This window comes from Larimichthys crocea, chromosome XII (assembly GCF_000972845.2).
Source record: "Larimichthys crocea isolate SSNF chromosome XII, L_crocea_2.0, whole genome shotgun sequence".
Lineage (NCBI taxonomy): Eukaryota > Metazoa > Chordata > Actinopteri > Sciaenidae > Larimichthys > Larimichthys crocea.
The window spans coordinates 1,117,080-1,139,256 of NC_040022.1; the positions used below are offsets into that span (position 1 = coordinate 1,117,080).

At 40.7% G+C, this 22,177-nt stretch overlaps 2 protein-coding genes across 4 annotated transcripts in view; one reads left to right on the forward strand and one right to left on the reverse strand.

Annotated features, from left to right (window-relative positions):
- Window positions 1–925: 925 nt before the first annotated feature.
- Window positions 926–3,494, reverse strand: LOC104925610 (uncharacterized). The gene is made up of 4 exons (XM_010739268.3): window positions 3,407–3,494; window positions 3,233–3,314; window positions 2,236–2,553; window positions 926–2,160 (listed from the first exon to the last, which is right to left on the reverse strand). Exons 1-4 carry the CDS (start codon window positions 3,407–3,409, stop codon window positions 1,796–1,798), a joined length of 768 nt encoding a protein of 255 aa, XP_010737570.3. The 5' UTR covers window positions 3,410–3,494; the 3' UTR covers window positions 926–1,795.
- Window positions 3,495–6,725: 3,231 nt separating this feature from the next.
- Window positions 6,726–22,177, forward strand: part of mgat5b (alpha-1,6-mannosylglycoprotein 6-beta-N-acetylglucosaminyltransferase B) — a 58,499-nt gene continuing 43,047 nt past the window's right edge. The window contains exons 1-3 of one of the 3 annotated variants that reach the window (XM_019262846.2): window positions 6,726–6,746; window positions 10,265–10,586; window positions 12,588–12,700. In XM_019262846.2, coding sequence (XP_019118391.2) covers window positions 10,519–10,586; window positions 12,588–12,700 — 181 coding nt within the window. In that variant the 5' untranslated portion in view covers window positions 6,726–6,746; window positions 10,265–10,518. Of the gene's footprint in view, window positions 6,747–7,275; window positions 7,527–10,150; window positions 10,587–12,587; window positions 12,701–22,177 lie in introns of those variants that run through there. The other 2 variants (XM_010739270.3, XM_027285961.1) reach the window with 2 other exon arrangements.

Consider the following 22,177-nt stretch of genomic DNA (forward strand, 5'->3'; position numbering starts at 1 on the left):
GATATATATGTTATTGAATTTGTTTTCTAATTGTGAGGGTGCTGGCTCAAGCACGCTGTGATCCATGACAAACACCATCCATCTACACACATATACACGCTGCACACTGCACTTAGATTGGTATTTATTGAAAATATCTGCTGCTTTTTCTGTCTATTGATCCCCAATGAGATTTAATCAATTTGGTTATTGCTCTAGTAGAGCAAAACAATCCAGTCTGCGTGTTCTGTCCCTAGTAACAAATGTGTGATCTGCTCTCCGCGGGGTCTCCTCAGGTCATGTTATCTCGCGTCTTTACTGCCTCTGCTGCTCCAGTAGCTTGGTTTACCGAGTCAAAGGTCCTGACAATAGTGTCTTTTGTCTTCCTGACTCTGTGGAGCAGCAGTCAGTTAGAAAAGCGTGTCTTATATACTTACATCTAAACATATAATTTAATGCACTTGCCTCTAAAAGCAATGTGAGAGCATAATCGTGCAACATAATGCCTGCACATGCCCTTTCTTGCAGGACTGACTGTTGATGTTAACAGGTCTTAAAAAGTACAGTAGGATTTGTGCAAAGTGCAACATTTTTGTATTTTTCAAGCCTGGAGACACACTGAAGCAACGCTTACTGAATTTTACCTGCAAGGCTGCACACCAGACTACATTTGCAGTGTAGTGCAGCGAGGAGTTCACACGAGCCCAAACTTGCACAGCTAAACAAACTTTTATGCAGACACATTGTCTCACATGAGCAAACACATCCCATGAGGACATCAGGTGTTTACTCATTCACAGGAGAACAAACTTAGCTTTGAGTCACACAACGTGCGAACCCCCTAGAAAGAGGCTGCACGACTTGAATGAGGAACAAAAGAAGAAATGTTCACCGCCGGGCACTTTCATTGTGGGAGGGGTTAAGATGACATACACTCACAAAGGACACCTGCTTTGAAATGTATCACATTTCACACTTTTACTTCACAAAGAACATATAAAAACATTCTTCAACAACATTTTATGTAGACAAGATTTGCATCATCGGTGGTATATTTCAGATTAGCGTCCACTAAAGTCACATGAGCTAAATATGAATAAAAAACTGTCTTAAAACATCTTTTCTCATACAGGTTAAAAGGAAAAAAAGATTTCTTGTTACATCATATTTTGACCTTCAGGTACTGTAAGCCATGCACATGAATCATGTTTTCTCCTTTACTGTAGTCCTTTGGTGCTTTTGCAATAAATTTACAATATACAAGATGTATCTGAAAGCAGTAAATCTGCTTCTCTTATTCTTGCATGGGAAGACTGCCTCCCTCTGGCAGCTAAAAGTAAAGGTTTAAAAAAGTTATTTCCCGGTTAAGGGGTTAAACTACTAGTTAAACATGATTGAAAATGAAATTTGAAAACAGAAATACTCTATCTGCAAAGCTTATTTTCAGGAAAACTGTACAACTGTCATTAGTAAGCTTCTGTAGAAAAGATTTAAATGATATGATGAATGTTGTGCTGCCATCAGGTGTGAAGTGTGTTTTCAAACATCTTTGACACGGGTGCCAAAATACATTTTCAGATTTTTTTTACTAAAATAATTGGCTGACTTCCTCCTTTCCAGTGAAGTATTTATTAATCAGTGAAATATTCAATTTTTGGAGCGAGAACCTTTCCAGAGAGGACAGATGCAGAGTATGTTGAAAACAAAACTTACCCACTCAGTGGCAGCTTTGTATGCCTTTTACAAACAGCGTGCATTAGGTTGGACAAAACCGGAAACAAATGTTCAGGTAAAAACCTGAATTTGTTTGGTTCCTTTATAATATGAATTTCACCATCATGATTTCCACCATGATCCAGATACACTGCAGTCTGTTCGCGCTTCCTGATGCCTGCCGTGTCATGCCTAGAGAGACACGTGTGTCATGACTAAAGAGATACTTCCCGTCCGAAGGTATCCACAGTGAGCATCTATACGACTGGTTCAGGTTTCTTTCCTGCACACCTATTGTGCTCGAGACATTGTACCGTCCATATTGGTCCTGTTCTTTTCGTGTGGTGGTAGAGTCCGTTAAGTTAACATCTCCCCGGAACCAGTGGATGATGCCAATGGGGTAAACTCCATCGAACCAGCACGTAACATCAGACTGGTTGGTGGACGAATTAGAACTTCCAAGGCATTCTGTAGAGATTCAAGACTTTTAGAAAGATTAGAGAAAACAACAAAGCATATTAAAAATATTAAAGGTGAACTAACCTTTTACTGCAACATGAGTTTTGTCAGCCTTTACCCCCTTTGTGGAGCGTAGTTTGCAGGTGTAGTTCCCCTGATTGACGGGCATCACGTTGATGAGAGTCAGATTCAGTCTGTGGTGGGGAGACTCATCTGTGCTTTCACACTGAACCTCAGGGTTAGTTTGGCTGTCTTCACATTTACATGTTTTATTTTCACCCCAGGCAAAAGATAATAAGACAATATCTGATTTCTTGATGGTGGCCTCACATGTCAGTGTCACATTTTCTCCACACCGTGCCACTTTCAGAGGAGCGGTCTTCAGCTCCATACCTTCACAGACTGAATCATCAGAGAGAGGGATCACAAGAACACAGTCTGATGACTGAAACTGTATGAGTGACACTAAAGAGTAGTTATTATTCTATGAGAGTAGTCTGTATATAATCAGTCTCTGAGTTGCAGCTGATTTAGGTTTGGTGCTGCTTCTACACTTTGGTTGGGTAAAATACTTCTTAAAGTAATAGTTAGACTTTTTGTTTAACTATTGCTATTGCTGGAAGTTAGATATGTATGATATGTGGCTACAGCCAGCAGGAAATGAGCTTAGCTTAGCACAAAAACTAAAAAAAAAAACACCAAGCTTGGATCTGTCCAGATTCAACAAAATTCACCTTCCGGCACCTCTGAACTCACAACTTCAGGTGAGTTCATATAACTCTTAGCAAAATTTGTTTATAGAAAGGCGATTTAACCAAAAATACAAGATCATCTGACTGAAAAATCACAACTGGAGGGCTCTTTAATGGATCAGTAGACTGTCTAATTATAATATCTTTTATTTCTGACATATTCTGTGAATAGAGCCCCTGACACACCGGACCTTTAAGAGTTACAACTTGTATTTTTCCTTAAAAACTGTAGCATTCTCATGCATGCTAAACATATTTTGCCTTTTAGATGAGTTGATAAAAGATGTTCTAATACCCAGCTCTTTTCATGCACAAAAACGAAGCCTCACCGACAGCGCTGACTGCCAAAGCGAAGCAGATGATGGAAACATGCCGTGTCTTCAGGCCAGCGCAGAAACTCATCACTTTGATCTGTATTAAAAATCAATATGTATCTCATTACCAGAACCAGATAAAAGCCAAACAAAGAGAGCTACCACACGAAGAAGCTTGTCTGTACTCACCATGGTGCTCGAGCATGCAGTGTAGATTTTTGTCGTGTGTAGGTCTGCTTCTTTTCTGAAGGCTGTAAATCACCCTCAGCAGTCTAATAGAAAGTCCCGATCAGGTTTGGTGTCAGGTTCTAACATGAGCAGACATGCTGTGGAATGAAATACTGCCGAGCAGCATGAGGGAGAGCGTGACAGGAAAACAAAAGAACTAATCATTTTATTATAACCTAAGGATAATGAATTGATCTTTTTTCAGGCTTCACTTCAGATATTCTGTCATATTTGATGACAATTTATTTTCATTCATGTTACGACCGCTGGCCTGGGTTATTGTTTGTGGTGTTCTCCTTCTTTTTCTCCTCTCCTCCTCCACACATTTGTCCCTGAAGTTACTGCTTGTATATTGACTTGACTACAGTATTAGAAATGTTTCTTTTGGACCAGCCAGTTCTAAAAAAATGCATTTCACTTCTTTTATAGATATTTACTCTGCAATTATACTTTACATCAAATGGCAACATTTAAGTAGATTGTGCTGTATGGAAGACAAAGAAAAAAACAGAAATGTCTGCCCTCTGATTAAACAAATAAACCAGTTTACAGTTAGAAGTGGATCATTATCATTGGAAGGAGATGACAAAAAGTCATTTTACTTCAGGGCCATTCCGGGAAAGTTTCATGACAGTTCTAGCAACATGGTATTTGAGTTTAGATTTAAATCTCTGCAACACTAAATTTCCTCTGCTATCCAGGGATTGGATGCTGTTTGCTGGGTACTGACTTTCTCTTTAGGGAGTAGACAATTAAATTCAAAGATTTTTGTTTTTCAGTGTAACTGAATTTTGTTGAGCTGTCGCAGCTTGGTCAGGAATGTAGCTGTAAGGCCAAAAGAACAAACAGGCTGCGATTAAATGAATAAAATTCAACAATAACAGGTTGAATTCACCGTCTACAAGTTATTTTGTTGTTCTGCTGAGAGTAAATCAGTTTTTACCCCCCTGTAAATAATTTATAGGAAACATTATAGACCTGTAGATCGCAGCACTCAAGATCAATCGATACTGTTTTAGTTTCAGCCGCTACATTTTGAAAACCACAAACATCCCACTCACATTCACCAGTTTCATTTTCTCTTAGTGGGTCTCAACCGGTGACTAATTCAGTGAAATATCTGTCCAGACATCTTCACATACCACAGCGATGAAAGAAGGCAAACGAGATTCGACAAGTTACACCTCTGATTAATGAGGAAAAGTTTCGATGAGTAAACGGTTCTATTTACACCTTATAATAAAATCTGATCTGTATTTGCATACATTATTTGGATACAATCAAATCCAACATTTACGCCTCATGTTAATAATTGTTTTTTTGATTTTGGCTCGGATTATGATTCGATTTTACAATGCACATTCATTACGTCGGGTCAAGGTTGTTTAAACTAGAAAGAAGAGGTGCAGTTAGGTGACATTTCAATTTGCCAGGTGGGTTTTTTTCACAGTGTCATTCACACTGCCAACAATGTGAGACGTGGTCTGATCGATCTACTCACAATGCTTTCTGCTGTCCATTCAGACTTGGCATTAACATGTCCCTTTTCTTATCCAGATATGATATTTAGATACAGTTTTCATGGTAATGCCATGTGTGAATGGCATTAACATAACATTAACAAACCTCGACCCCCCACAAGTCTACAGTAAAGATCCCTCTACATCAGTGTTAACAATCACATATAAAGCAAGAAATGCCTTTTTTGTATTACATTATATTGTGAGGCGTTATTTATTTTATACAACAATACAAAATTATATGTAACACCTTATGGTTTTAAGCAGCGTGACACCAAAGTACAGCATAAAAATTGCTATGAAGATGAGTCTGGACTTTACATAAAATGCTAGAGTTGGGAAACAGTTCAAAGGTGGTCATTAGGTTGAACTAACGTAACTGTTCAGGCATTTTTAAGCAGCTTGATTACCTGAACATGCAGCACATTTACAGTATGTTATTAAATATTAGAACATTTGCAGGCAGAGGCAAGCACGGATTCTTAGGAAAGGTGAGGGAGACGGATACTGTTTCTGTTTCTGTTCCCAAGGAACCAAAACAAACAGAAAAAGCAACGGTTTTTCAGACAGTCTAAAAAGTGTTGGGTCATTGTCAATCTGTTCCCCTCAGGTAAAAGACAGACAAGTCGAGTAGAAAACAAAATGCTGAACTACCGAGAAACATTCCTACTGTATTTGTGCAAAAGAACTGATGAGTACAATTTGAGTCTGCCAGTGCTGCTCTGCGAAATGAATGGAAACTGATTTGTACTTCCACTGTGCAGCGCAGCACGGAGGCTGAACAAACAGGTTCAGTCTTACAATCATCATATTCCTCTAAGCGCTTTTCATTTCACGTGAGTTCTTTTTAAAAGTTCAAAGCTACTTTAGAGTTTTTGCCTCAAAGGTTTTTTGCAAACCTGAAGATATCGCTTCGCATTTGTACGGAGCTGTCTGCGGTTTTATGCCCGCCTGCTAGAATATCACGCTGGTATGAACTATGTTGCAGCACAGAAGCCTTTAATCTATAAACATTTCCTCATTTCATCTTTGAGATTAAACTATGTGATGGCAGATGAACACAATTCAAGGAATCCAGGCTCATCCAGTGTGCAGTGACTTTGCATTTGGAAGAGGACATCTTCCTCACGTTTCACTTTGGGACCAATGATGCACGCCCTAAAGGTCAAGCCACCATACTAATTGGATGTAAGGCTCCAGTTTCTTTCATCACTTGCCACTTGGCTTGTGGTGACACAACAAACAGTGATGTACTGAGAAATGTCAACTGAGAACTTCTTTACTTCTCCGTTATTTTCTTTTCAGAAACAAGAGATTGTGTTTATCACTATAAAATATGAAGGTTTGTTAAAAGTGTTAGTAGTGATTGTGTTCTGTTTATAATCCTCACAGCTAATGCTCCAGTCGTCATCATTAATGAACACAGCGGCACGTCACTACATTTAATTACAAAGATGTTCCTTATAAAGATGATTGACAACAACAGCTTGGATATGAGTGCACACTGCTTGTGTTTTTATGTAACCAATATTTCCCCCAAACAAAACTCTCCAGTCTTCCAAGAAGTGAAGTGAAGTGAAGTGAAGTGACTTTTCTGGGAAGTTTGCCATTTATACAATTCTTATCTGTTTATATATACACACACACACAGACCATTGGGAGTGAGTCAAGTCCTGCATTGTGGCAGATCTCTTTTCATGCAGTACGGCGAGAAGATGACAAAGAAAATCCCTGAAACTCTGACGTGTGAGGCGCTGCTCCGTACCCAGGATCTCACACAGGTACACATTTTAAATATGAATTAGTCTGCCAGTGTATGTTTGATTGTTTAAGTGTGTGAAAGCTTCTGCAGAGGGAGGAGAGCTGAGTAAGACTTTAGATCCTCTCTCTGCTGGACCCTGAGGTTTGCAAGCGCACATCTTTTAGGTGCTATGACAGGCACAGCCATTAAGACTTAATGGATTTCAATCTTGATGGTGCTTAGTATGAGCACCAATATTAAAGCATCACTGCTTAGTGCTCTTAGTTACATTAATGGCTGTTATGCGGCTGTTATGAGCAGGTGATCGATCAGTAGACAGCGAGAGCTCCTCTGTGAGAAACGACTCATCATGGGTTGCTAGTGAGTGAGGCAGGCTGGAGAGAGGGGAAATGAAGTCTTTAAATAGAAATGTGTCTCTCAAGTGTCGATGGTTGGATTCAGTCAATGCCAAAAAATTGCAGTTCCAAAAAAAAAAAAAAGGTACCTGATGGTTTTTCTACCCGAAACATGTTGAATGATGATGTTTGACAGCAGAGTTTGTTCAGTTCTTTTCAGTTTAGCAGATTTTTCGTATGTGATGTAATGAAATCACCTTCCCCTCAGTTACATGTGACGCATGGCTGAAATAAGAAGCTTAAAGAATGAAACAGAAGACTCAAAGTAGAGTGAAGTGTTAGTGAACGCAGCCTGACTCCTCCCCCCAACCACTTCTCCAATCAGGCTCAGATTATATGAGGCACCTGCGGGCCTTCACCTGGTTCGCCCTCTCTGTGTTGTGGCTCAATGTTTGCTGTAACAGGTATGTAGGTAAAGTCTACAGAACCGCTTTAGAGCCTCAACACAGATCCATTAAGCAGAGCAGAGTTTAGCTAAAGCAGATTAGTAAATGTAAAACTGTTGGTGCTTCGCATTAACCCTTAACTCCGTTTATTTTGATTTTGTGCACTGAATTTTGAAAGAATAGTCTGCTTTGTGTTCTGATATGTTAAAAACATCAACTTTAGTCTGCACGGTGGCTCATAGTTGCATCATACAGGCAAATAATCAGAAAAGGGGCGCTTAGGTTCACGTGAGGGGCTGCGGGGGCATGTTAGAAACTGTAATCCACTAAACTACAGCAGCTCTAACTGAACTAACTATAATAATGATTAATCTCATCTCTCTTTTAGTGCTATTTTCTTTCAAACATATCCAATCTTTCTGAAGCAAACTGAGTTTTTCACTGAGTGAATATGAAAATTGAAGAGTTATTCTTGCACTAACTCAATTTCAAACACTCTGCATTAAGTTAAATTGCTATTTCCCATCATTGTTAGCATATTATGCAACTGTATGGAAGACTTTCCTTGTCCTAAAAGATCAGAAACACTCTGTGTTAACTCATGGCATACTAATTATTCTAACTTTGCTGCGGTCTGGTTTCATTCTTTTTTGAAAATGAAAAAGAAAGTTATGTGGGTTGAAGCAGACTACTGTGAACTGCCCTGCTTAAGATTCAGCTCCTGATTTTCTTCCAGATTCCTGGCAGACAAACAATGTGAAATGTTCTAAAGATTCAGTGAGTCTGTTTTATTTCCACTGTGATAAAGATTACAGTGCATTTAATTTTCCTCCCACTTTGTAACGCGAGCCCCCAGATGTACAGTATATGTCTGTATTAAATACAAATACTGTGCTTTCAAATAAAAGAGATGCTTTAAGACTTCTTTGTCCTCGGGCGTCCGCTTCAGTGAATAAGTAAAGCAGAGAGTCCAAATCAAACAGTGGGAAGGAGAGAGAAACTGCAGTGGAAGTAGACACTCAAGAGATAAGTAGACAGACGGAGAGAAAGATAGAGGCAGTGAGGCAGTGTATTTCATTGAGATGACAAAATAAGTGTATAATGCAGTGAAGGGGAGGTCAACATGGAGCAGGACATGAATACTAAACGAGATGTGGAGGGAAAGAAATGAAAAAGAGGATGTGAAAGAGAAAAAGTTTAAAAACTATTCTGAGAGTGATGCTAGTGGAGTCCTTGGAATATCTCCGATTCATCGAGCACTCACTCAGCTAAAGTTAGACACCGCTTTCAAATAACTGGAATATTTTCGTCAGTCAGCACACTCACGCATAATCTGCTTTCTTTAACTGATACTTTACTTGCTGATATTCAGTCCCTGCACTGAAGAAGCCCTGCAGCCCGTCAGGTGTCTGCAGACCTGTCATGTTGTCGTTTGACAGTAAGCGAACGCGACCTGCCCAGAGGTGCATTTTAAATCTCAGCCCGGCCTCGTAATGTCAGCAAGAGCTGACTGCGGACTGCGCAGTGGACTGCGAGCCAAGAGGCGACAGCAGCAACAGGCAGAGCCGAGGCCCGACATAGTAAGAGTGAAAACAGTTACCATGGCAACAGAGGATGCTGCTGTCGCTGCCCCCCGACTCTGAATGTGGACCTGGATGACTTTTTGTTTTAATTTCTTTATCAGCTGATGTTCACTGGATTGACCACAGAGTGCACTGAGGTCAGGTCGTGCGTGTGTGTATATATATATATATATATATATATATATATATATATATATATTGTGGTTGCTCTAGATTTCATTAAATTGTTGCTGTATTATGTCCTAAATTTCACATTGTGTTAATCTGTGAGTACCGTCAAGACATGTCCGTGTAAATCTATTTAAATTGATCAAAACTGAGCACAAGACATGTCCGTGTAAATCTATTTAAATTGATCAAAACTGAGCATAAAACTGTGACAGTCACAATAGATCATGAACGATAACCACTTGCGATGTGTCTATCTTGTCAGTTTGTCTTTACGTTTCACAAGTATTTTATCTCTAACTTAAATGTCTTAAAAACATAAATAAATATTAAAGAAACAGACATTTCTTTAACAGACATTTTTCCACTTTGAATTGAGCAGTGTCGCGGTTTGTCCGCTGGGTGTCGCTGCTGAGCCGCAGTCTGTCAGGAGCTGTCCGCGGTGCTGAAACGTCTTTTTTTTTTTTTTCTTACACAATTAATGAGAAATAATGTTTTTTTTTATGTGCAGAACTTTTATGTTGCCCATCACTTATGGATGATTTGATTGATTTTATATAGAGATCTGAGTTAATCTGCCATTGGATCAGATTTCTGCACTCACAGTTCATGTCATGATGAATAGTTGAGTCGTTAATCTATCCCTGAGAGGGATTTATTGCATATAAAGCCTGTTAGCAGTTACCACTTACAATGATTTGATCTGTTTCCAGTAGCCTATAAGAACAAATTAAATTAATTAATTATACTAGATTGAGAGGCTTTTATTATTGTTTGGCTCTTCATCCATGATGTTTTCTTTCAATAATCAATACATTTAGCTTTCTCTTCTGAGTCAATAGATGGCGCTATCACTAAACGAGCCGCAGTGAAAGAGAAGAGAGAGTCAGTTTCAAGGAATTCAAGGAACTCGGCAGTCCTGTGTTGCAGCGCTCCATGACTTTGAGCAGAGATACAATAAATCAGTCCGATTAAAGGAGAATCTTTTATTCCTATTTATTGCAGAATCTGAAGGAGGATCATCGACCGAGCAGCTGCTGCAGGACGCACCGGCTGGATTCCCGCTGAAGTTGTTGACACGCAGCACATCACGGACAGCTGTCTGCCTGGAAGTTGAGACTCTTTCTTTTTTTTTTTTGTTCTCATCACACGCCCAGTGAAGCTGCAGGACTCTGCTCCAAAGTTATGCTCCTGACGCTGGGTGTCACACCGACTTGCACCATGCTAAGGAGACCCGGAGCTTTGTACGTGTGTGGAAAATGATTGCAACCAGCACCGAGCTTTTCATTATGGTGAGGAGATGTCTTCTCACTTTCAAACCGTTCAGGTAAGAAACCTTTTCTCAGTTTACATCAGTTCGACTGATTTCATGCATGTTTATTTTTTGTTTTACATCGTGAAAGATTCTAAATTATAAGATGAAATTGAAAGAAATACAGAAAAAAATGATACTAGCAAGTTGCCATGTAAACATCTAATGCATGATGTCAGGTAAAGTAATCATATCACACTGTGATACTATAAATAAAAGCCATGCAGTAAAATGTTCCCTGTGTGTTTTACTATTATATCTTTATTGTTTTATTTAATCTTCATTCTAACAAGAAGATTCAAAACCTGTTTTTTTTTCAAGGGAGTCCTGACCAAGACAGGCAGCAAGACAAATGAAATGAAATCAAAACAGATACAAGACACACAGACGATATGACAACACGTAGCAGTCTAGAAAAATAATAAAAGTACAATACAAGCCATGAATTTAGCAACAACACCCCAATGATTCAAAGTCCAGGTCTTTCGATATGGATTTGAAAGCATTCAAAGAAATCAGATCTTTGAGTTTTTGAGTCTTTGGATTCATATTCCTGCTGCATTCATTTGTATGCTGCAGTATACAGCTGTAGATAACTACTTTACACTGTTGGGTAGTTCAATGCATCATATTTTACGTTTGTAGCGTCTCTTTCAACTTTTCCTGAGTTCAGAAAAAGCAGACCTGTTTTCAGCTTTGTTCCTGCTCATCATAGAAGATTTTTTGAAATAGTTCATTCAGCTTCAGAAGCCTGAGAATTTTCTTAACATTTAAGAAATGTTCAGCTTATCAGGAAAAATTCAAAATTACCAAATTTGGAGATGCATATTTGCTTTTTAGGGACAGAAAGGACGTGAAAAGCTGTAATCTGTAACAAGTAACTAAAGCTCAAATGTAGTGAAGTACAAATGACAGTGTTTGCAAGTACAAGTACCGCAATACTCAGTTACTTTCCACCACTGGCATTAATTTGAACAACAGGGTGCCCTCTGTGCCATTAGCAATGTTTGCTCAGACAGCTGAAAGTTTCACCACCGCCAGCTGGAGACAAGTTAAAGCAAATCAAGCATAAACTCATTAAAACTCCCCAAGTTTGACCAGGTAGGTCGTACACAAGCTAAAAGACTCATTGGCGTTAAAATGCTGTAGGGGGTGTAGGTGTCCCGGCTGGTAACTCTTTCAGCCGTAAAGTTCCCTGGTGTTTTTACAGCTTTCTGGGTGAAAACGGTGATGCTGAGCCGGGGGCTCCAGACCGGATTTAACATGCCAATGGTCAACTCACACTCTACAGCTGAGTGGCTGGTACACAGAGAGGAGGTCTCACTGCAGAATCATAAACACAATACTTGTGTGCATGCTTGCCTGAACAACAAATCTCAGTTTTTCACCATTATCTCATATATTGGATAACATTTATGGCCCCATCACTCACCCGGGCTCTAGCTGAGTGTCAGCAAGCCTCCCTGTTTTTTTATTGCCTTATACAAATTTAAGAAAGCAAGCTCGGGAAAGGGTGAGATGAGTGACAATCTGTCCTGCAGTCCCCTCCCTAACATTTTCTGAGCACGACCTCTGAAGCGTGCAGACAAGCAGACAGCTCTGAACTAATCGGTCCGTAGCAATTGTTTTTCAGAGCTCGAGAACTCGTGAAATGTTGACTGCTCTCTCCAAAATGCAGCCAGTCGCCCGTAACTTAATGCTTTTGTTCTGGATGTTAGCTAGTGTGATGCAGAAAGCCCGTCTGTGTTGATAGTTCATTTGAGGCGACACAGTCGAGCGAGTACACAATCTGTGGGTTTACTAGTGCAATAGGAACTCTGTCCACACTCCACAAAGCCTCGCAAAGACTTGAAGTGATGTTGTCTCAGGGAGCTTGAGAACTCACATGCCTTGTTTCAAAGTTTTATTTTTGTACATCCGTCCTGTACACCCTCAATGTATCTGTCTCATGAGCTCTGTCCTTGTCGTGCTCTTGTGTCACGTAATCACTCTGTTCGGTCTCTGTCTCTCCTGCAGGATCTTTGTGGTGGGGATTGGATTCTTCAGCCTGTGCTTTCTAATGACCTCTCTCGGGGGCCAGTTCACAGCTAAGAGACCCGGAGATTCTCCCTTCACTGTGCGAGCCGAAGGTAAGCCTGCGGTTGCATTGTCGCTTGGTCGCCCATGACTACAGTGGCTGCGCTCTGTGCTGGTAATGAACAGGCTGGGAACATGCTGAGAGCTTTGTGGGGTTTCCTTGATTACCACCAGCAGGCTGACAGACCTGCTCGCTTTGCTCATCGGGAGTGTGTCGTGGGAGTGCTTCGCCCAGAGAAGCTCCTTTCTTCTCTCATCTACACCTCCATCCTTGTTCAGACCCACTTTGATCTCATCTCAGTGCCCACATGACCTCGTCCTGATAGCAGTAAATGTGCGGTGGCAGAGGTGAGATTTGTAAACATTTATGTTGGTTTTCTGGTTGTCCTCGTTTAGGCGAACAGAGCAGATACATTTATTATGCAGAGGAAGTAGTCCACAAGTGGGATTCCTCTTGTAGGCTCAATGAAGCAAAAATAAGTTATTGCAAACATGAATTACTCCAACAGAAAGAAATAGTTGTAATAGTATTCATAATATATATATATGATGTTTTAAGACTAGTCCTAGAGATGTTAAATGTGATGTAATCATGGGACAGTGATGCACTTGTTTCTGTCATGTCTTGGATATAAAACCAGCTCACCGACAACTTCCTTTAGACAAATTTAACCTTATCTCAAAAAGTCCAAATGGCCACTCGAATGTAGCAACGTTGACCTTGCCCTCCCAGAGAAACAAATCAAAGCCACGGTAGAAAAAAAAAATAATAATCCAAATTATTTCAGAGACACCATCCCTGAGAGAAAGCTGTTATCTTTCTCAGCACGTTCTCTGTGTTTGCACTATGTGCCTCTGCATATAAACCACTACAGCACTAGCCTTTTGGGAGGGAAAGTGTTAGCTTTTGGTCTATTGTCTCTCACCTTTTTTTCCTTTTCTTTTTTTTTATCACCGCCTGGTACAATGTTGACACTGCATGTCACCCTCTGTGACAGGTACCAGCTGGCACGGGGAGAAGCAATGCAACCCATCCAAGGACACCAGTTGTTTGCAGTTTGTAAAAGAAAAAAAAAAATCTTACACTGATTTATTTCAACATTTAAATGAGGCAACAGTTCATCCCTCTTTAATAATGCAGTTCGTCTTTGGCCCCGTCAGTGAGCAGCATGTCGCAACGTTGTGTAAGGTGTTGTCGGCTGACTCACTTGAATGGCTGTACTTGGTTACGAAAGCGTTAAAATTGACTCATAATCGGAGGGACTCTGGGAAAATCTGTTTAGGTGTCAAAGTGTGGTAATGTCCGGGGCATCATGGGAGACAATTTTAAGGATTTCACATATTTATTATATGGACGTAGAGCTGGCACAGGTTGAAGGAGAGGGAAAGAGACGAGAGGTGAGAGGTCGACAGGAGAGCCGTCTGATTAATTAACCACTCATAGGCTGCCGTCAAGGGAAAGCATCTGCCTCAAGCTCATTAAACACCGCCACGCCGCTAACCAGCCTGCGTAAATTCTCACCTCTGGTGTGTGTGTGTGTGTGCTCGTTTGTGTACTTGCGCATGCTTGGGAATGAGGATTAGCTGCACGGGGAGTGATATGAATGAGTTGTTCAGTGAAGCGGTAACTTGATAGCACCTAACTGTACGCACCCATCTGACCTCTGCTGCTGGACGCTGTGGAGAGAGCTACAGGATACAAACTGCGCCTCTTTTCTTTACGCCAACAACATGGGTGCACGATACACACGCGCAGGAAAATCGTAAAAATGTCAGAGAAGCAGCGGGGGCACCTTTAACATTCATAGTGTTTTTGAATCTGAAAGGGTAAACAATAGCTGAGAGGAACCGCTGCCTCGTTTATTGCTCGTCTTGTGAATGGCAACAATTGCCTGAAGAGAAAGAAAATATGTAGTTATTGTCTTGCCTTGCTGCCTTGTGTTTCTCCCTTCCTCTCTCTCTCTCTTTGCTTTTCTGTCTCTCTCCACCTCTTTCTTTTAAATGTTTCTCTCCAGGCCTGTCTCTCTTACCTGCTTTTGCGCTATTATCTCACCTAAGATGCGCCGAGACTCTCGCGCTCTCTTTTCAGGTTTCCCCAGTTAAAAAAGAAGCAATTTCGTGCAGTTATATTCCTCTCTGCTGTGTATACTGTAAAATGACTGAGTGATGTATGAAAGCGTTGCATTCTTTAGCACCCCAGAGCCAGACAGCCAGAATACCACCGGGTTGCATTTGCATACCAAGCTATATCCAGATTTTAAAATGCATGCGTTTCCTTCATTACGTCCCTTTGAAGGTACAGGAAACTAATGATGTGGAAAAGAAGTAAGGGAGGAACAGGGGGAGACTATTTCTATTAGAGTGGCATGAAAGGAGGAGGCATTTGATCCTAGATATCTTAAAGGCTCCAGAGGTGTACTGTAGCTTTCTAATAGGCTCTTTGAAGACCACCTTCACAGTGTGTCCTTTAAACCACAGAGGTCTTAATGCATCTTTGCCACAAAGGAAGAAACGGGCCTATGACACTTTCAAGCTTTAACCCGGTCAGAGCAAGTCTAAATGGTTCAGATGTTAATGCGTCTTCTATTCCTACCTGCAAACTCCATGACCTGAGATTTCTATTAAATTTCCAATCCCTTAAGCGATGGAAAAAATCAATTTTGCTGCAGGCAAACAGAATGTTACATCTCCCAAACGAAGGCAAATGATTTCTTTCTACACTTCTTGTGTTTGAATCATTTTCCCCTTTTATGTTCATCATGCTGAATGCATACGCCACCTAAATATGTCGAATATAAGAATAATAATTCGACTGCTTTATTTTGGTGGCTGGACTACTGAAAGGGATTAAATGTAAAAGAGAAAATTCCTTTTCCACAAAGTTGGAGCATCAGGTGTGCAGGGCGCATCATGTTCTCTCTTCTGTTGTTGAAATCCTTTTCTCCACACACCGACAGAACTTTTTTATCTCCTGTCTCAGCAGTCTTCACTACGTCGTGCATGAAAACCAGTCTTCTCTTCGGGTAAGGGTGTGGTATTTGCAGGTCTATCGAAGCTTTGAACTTCAGTACTTGGGTCGAAATGAAATATGGGGTAACTAATCTGCTTGAAATAGAGGCGTTCCCCTCCAGCGTGTGCAGAACAAACTGACCTTTAGGTAGTTTTGAAATAACTGGAAATGAATGCGCAGCTGACAAAAAAGAAAAAAAAGAAGTGTGAATGAGGAATAAATGCTCATTGTTCACTCTGTCACTAGCTCCTGTCATCTGGTGAAAAGACCTGTTATTTTCTCTTGGATTGCGAAGCAGGTACGACAGCAGAGGTTGAACTGATTGTTGTTTCAGACGAGCAGCGACACTTTAAGAAATCGACTGCGAACATGTTGTCTGTGTCTCCGATTGCTTTGTTGTCGTGGCATTCAGCATCTTTATTGTGCTTTAAATAAAAGATGCTAGAAATTTAGGCAGGAGGCTGAACTATGACCCAGTTTTCAGTTTTTTGCTTTTTTTTAATCACGATGGTCACATTTCTGTTGTCACAACTGCTGCTTATTAGTCTTTTGTAGCATCGTCAACAGTTTGTGTTGGTTTAATTTTGTGTGTAGACGTGTCGGTGCAGACCCATCACTTGATTAAATTGTCTCCTGGGGGGGAAGCGGTGGGAAAATTAAGTACTACAACAAGTAGTCTTGATTGCGACTCTTCCTGCTGCAACATTATTACCTCTTTAGTGTAGTCACGCAGTATGTGCATGCACAAGGATACGCCAGTGCTCATACATACAGTTATTCTTCCCTGACCTCGTGTCTGTAACCTCCGTCGTTGAGTTTTGATTGTTGTTTCACCTGTGTCTTGTTACCCTGCCTTCACTTGTGTGTTTAGTCTTTAGTGTTTCATTGTTGGTTTGTCTTCTTTCTGTTCAAGCGTTCCAGCCATGCCTTGTATTGGACCTTGCCAGTTCTGTGGATTTAGCCTAGCTATTACTTTACGGATTTGTTCGCTTGTTTGGACAGACTTTACCATTTTTAAACCATGCCTGCCTGACAGTCTGCTTTTGTACATTAGTTGTTGTTTTTTGCAATAATAACACCAGAGTTTGCCTTCGGGTCATAGTCCTCGTGTTTCTTGTTACCCTTTTTGAACTGTTGAATAGTGACAACATGCCATCATTGTATAAAATGATTGTCGACCTTTGCTTTCAATCTAACGTCATTATTTAACTCATGACTATTCACTATGTTCATGTATGTAACTACACATCAGTCACATCAGGGAATGCAAAACTTATTTTGAATAACTTTCCAGAGATCCCATAGTTTATTTTGTCGTATTTTTAATAGAATAATGTTTTTTAGACACTGCCATATTCTATAAACAGAACCGAAATCTTCCACCCTGGACCTTTTTTAAAGTGAACGTGGTAGGCAGGTTGTTTACAACATTTATTGTTGATCACGCTCCGCGAACTGGGTCAGGAAGTTCACTTCCAGAGTTGGTTTAGGTAGCATTAGGTTTCTATTCTTGTTGTTTCTCTCGCATTCATGCGAGAATTTATTTTCTCTGTGAAAACAGGAAATATGTTTATGCAAATGCTCATCATATTTTCATGCCCAATCTGAGCAGCCGGAGCATAAAAGGGAATAAAACTGGCTAAACTCCCATCCTGGAAAATGAGTGCATGCTGTGACACCACTGTGTTTCTGGATGAATCGAGCAGTGTGTGTTTTTGATACAGGTATATTAGCAGATGTTGGACGCTGGTGTCTAAATTCAGCCTTTCCTCAACCTTCAAAGTCGCCAGGTGCGCTTTATTGTTTTCACTGAAAAACACCGTCCATGTATCAAACATCAAATGACAGTCTGGTTTTAAAGCTGTGGGAAATCAATAAACGCAAGGCTGCGGCGTGCGCAGTTTAGGAAAACCTCGCCATGCTTCTAACTACATCTACATACTGCGAGAGGGGTCAGAGGAGGTTTTAATTAAAGCTGCAGAGATTCACATTTAGAAGAAAGAGTGCAGGTATTTTCCAGGCTGTCAGGCACAATAAGAGGCCGGAGCCGCACAGAGGATAAGTGACAGAGGTTCTCGACTCTAATAGGTTATGGATGTGGCAGCTCCCCCCCCCAACCACCACCACCACCACCACCACCATAGGTGCCAAATAGAAGAGAGCAACTCAATCTCAATCAACCTTTTCTGTAATGAATATTTGAATTAGGAGTGAGAGGACAGGGAAAGGTCTATCTGTGCATGTGTGCGTATGAGTGCAGAGCAGGAGGGAATGTATGAATTTATCCTGGTGACAGGTGAGATGGAGGGATCTGACCCTCATTTCCTTTACTAGGAAAACTAGGCGGCCAGTAATACTCATAAGAGATGACAGGATTTATTTATGTGGCTCTCGGTTGTGCCAATGGGGAGGAGAACAAATTTTTTGATATAAATCGAGCATGACACACTGCTGTAATGAGTTTTATGATGAATACGTTAAATGTAGAAACATTGATCTGCGTTTTATTGAGCCCATTGGAGAATACAGTTTTATATTATACTATTACTTGATTCTGTTGACGAGCTATTGTGCGAGTCTCTACTGTTAAATGGTCAACCTGTGGTAGGAAACAAGAAAAAACTAAACAAAAAAAGAAAAACACAATAATTATATCATGCTTTCCACACACTGCTCAACGCCTCCATCTGAGCCAACAACTGAACTTTTACAAGCTACATCCTCCAAAACATCTAATAAAAGTAGTGGGAGATTCTTCCCCGTCGGCAACATGTAGTTTTTGTTGTACTGGGTAATGAAAGTGCTGAACAGCAGCTCTTAAGTGCTCTTCGTGTTAATTTAAGTGTGGGCTTACTATGAGTCTTGCTCTGGCGATGTTGGTCATTTCATTTTCCTGCAGGAATAAGGTAAGACTTATTGCAGCGAGGTTATTGCTTCTTTCTTGTATTCATTATTTTGTGTGTGTGTGGTGTGTGTTTGTGGCCTTTGACTTGAATGAGCTTTCCCATTAAATGCTGTCACATTGTCCTTTAAGTTAAGTCCTAAACATTTAAAGTGTTTAACCAACATGCTACAATACCCGTGTACCTACCCACAATGTGTTGAGACACTTACATACACAGATGCTCTGAATATTGAGGCTTCTGTTGCTTGTAAAATTCGCCCCGTGTTGTGAGACTCGATGTTCAGAGTCTCCCTCTGAGATGTCAGGCAGTATCTAAATCCACACTCTGCGTGAAGGCCAAGGTGGTGCTCCCCTTTCTTCTAAATATGACTTTGTTGGAAGTGATTATACTGTAGCTCTGTTTACTCTGTAAACCAATTGTGCGTCACTGTTTGAACATCTAAAAAAAAAAACTCTCCAACCTCCAACTGAAGGACTTAATAAAAATAAAATCTGGGATGACTGAAGAAAGATGTTCAGTCTTTTGTCTTGTTTTACAGCAGCTTCAGTTAATGTTTTTCATAAAATAATAGCTGGTTAGGATTGTGAGCACAGGTCGCAAAGCTTGGATTTAGCACTAACAACAGCAGGAGAGGAGGACCATAGGTGGGGAAGCTGATTGAGTGTCCAATTAGCTGTGGCAGTGAGGTATGAACATAAGACCAGGTTTCATAGGGTGCCGATGAAAAGGGACTTGCCTTAAAAGCAGTTAATCGAAGAATTAAATGACTCGCATATGTTGAGCACTTGTTGGCTGCTTTACCTTCACTCTGCAGTCCAACCTATCCCTAACCATCTCAAATGGGGTAAGTCGGCTCATCACTCTAGGTCAGTTATTCCTTACATAACCTTGAGGTATGTTTTGGGTCATTGTCATATCAAAAAACAAATTATGGTCCCAGTAAGTACAAACCAGAAGACTTGGCATGTTGCTGCAAAATGCTATGGTAGTAATGGTGATTAAGTGTGCCTCACCAACAGTGTCACCAGCAAATGCACCTTTACACCTCATCCATGCTTCACACATGTAGAAACCATCTGCTCACCTTTGCATTTTACAAAGACATGGTGATTGGCACAAAAAAACTGAAATTTGACTCATCAAACCAAAGTACAGATGTCTATTCCTTGTTTTTCCTGGCCCAAGCAGTTCTCTTCTTCTTGTTGGTCTTCCTCAGACGTGGTTTCTTTGCAGCAATTCAGCCGTTAAGGCCTGATTCACACAGTCTCCTCCGAACAGTTGAAATGTGTCTGCTTCTTGAACGCTGAGAAGCTTTTATGCGGGCTCTAATCTGAGGTGCTGTTAATTGGCCATTTCCGAGGCTGGTAACTGTAATGAACTTATCCTCTGCAGCTTGGTCTTCCTCTCCTGAGGCGCCCCTCATGAGAGTCACTTTCATCGACGGCACTTGAGACATTCAGAATTCTTGAAACTTTCTGAATTGACTGACCTCCATGTCTTGAAGTAATGATTAACCGTCATTTCTCTTTATTCACTTGAGCAGTTCTTGCCATAATTTGAATTACTGCAGGAGTTGAATAAGGCTATGGTAACACTAGAGTGTGCAAAGCGGTTAAAGTAAAAGGTAGATATGACTGAAGTTATCTAAGAAATGCTTTGCTGTTGTGTATCCCTGCATTCAAAATGAATCCACTTCCTTCATTCTTGTCAGTGAACCTCCATTCTTTGATTTTGTCAATGCATGTAGCCAGTGAGTCTCTCTAAGGGCAGTTGTTTATAGCTGGTTGGCCAGTGTTTCTTAGTGCAGGCTACAATACAAATGGTGATCTAATTGGAATTTGTTCATAGTATCGATTGTACTGTGGCACTTCTGAAATTGAGTCGTTAAAGGAGATTAGCCACCGCTAAATCGGCCCTTTATTAACCAGCAGATGAGGAACGACACAGGGAGGCCCCTACATTAGCACATAGATACCATCAACATCCTGCTACTATCAGCATCACGGACTGTTCATGGGAAGTAAACACATTAGCCAATGTTTCCCGAGAGGTGTCAGGAAACAAGAGTAAAAGGCAGCCTGATGAACAGTTGATTGCAAACATATATAAGGTTCAGTTCTAAAAATGTACTGCGTAGGAAGGCTGTTCGGTCTCAGTAATGGTGATTTACGAGCACAATGTGTGTAAGGAGCGTTACTGTGAAGAAATGTGAGTCCTTCCCACACTTTAGCCCAGAGGCTTTGTTTAGATTTAGTGCAGCGAGCACACTGCAGCTGATGGAGGATCCTCTGAACTAAGCAAATATTCTGAAAGTCCACAAAGATCATCACGTGTAAAGAAGAATGGTAAAATAATCGTTTAAGAATTGTTTAGGTCTTGGTGCTCAGGGTTTGGTCTTGGAGTTGCATGTGCAGGCTTCATACAGTTGGCGAGCGCAGTGTTTATTTGGACAATATTGTAATATATTACTCTGCAGTGCTTCTTAAATCTCACCTCCTTTCCTATCCTGTATCATTCTTCTTTTAAAATCTATTGATAAACTGCAGCTATAAAGCTGCTACTCTGAATGGGAATTCGTTTAGTCTCTCTCTTGCTGTCTGTGGAAGAAAAAAAAATTGTTGCCTAACTGCTGAATTATTCAGAGCGAGGCATCTTTAGGCCAGTTTTACTGACGAGATTCTAGGAGTGACTCTAAGTCTGCTAAGTCAAAGCAGAAAATATATACGGGCATATAAGGGGGAAAAGATTGAGGTGGATATCTGGGCTCTCCCTTTTATGATTCACCTTTGAGCTCAAGCATACCACTGCAACTTTTCCTGTAATTCGCGTTTCTGATGCCGGGTGCTTTTTCATCTTTTTATGAACCTCAGCAACACATATAAGCACGCATGCACACAGACCAAGAGAAGTGGGAGATTGTCTCTCTCTGTCCTTATTTTATTTACTGGTGATGTAATAGGATTTATTTTCAGAGAAAGGTGACTTTAACCTGGGCAGTGATAAATGAACTCTGACAGGAGAAGTGAGTGTGCGCACAATGCAGTTTCTCAAGTCTAATGCAATTGATGAGAGAACACTGAGAGGTGAGACTTTGTTTTCACTCACAGTCCCTGAGAACAATATGAGCCTGTTGTTAGTTTCTAGCTATATTTCTCAGGGGTTGAAACCACAAATTCACTCCCAAGTCCCACGAGTGCCGTTATTTATCTTGATTCTTTGACTTTTTGCCGCAAAGAATTGTTTTCCTGTGGTGATTTTGAACTGTGATGCAGTTACATGTTAATAATTACGCTGTGCATCCGGTGTGTGCTTAATGTGGCCAGTGCAGGGTCAGGAGGACCTTGACTCCATGACGATGCAGTCCGAGACCTCTCTGACCTTGTTGTCTGTAGCTGCAGGCTCGTTAATTGACAAGGTTTTTGTTAACAGCATCATTCTGGTTTACCACCTGTCAGGTCGTTAATAATCTGAGACAAGCAGCAAGACAAAACCGATACCGCCAGACTAATTTGGCCGTTTCTGTGTTTTCCTGGAAAGCTGGCCACCAGTGAGTTTAATGATGAAGGACAAAAGAAAATAGAAACTGGGGAGAAAACTGACAGTAAAATGGTACA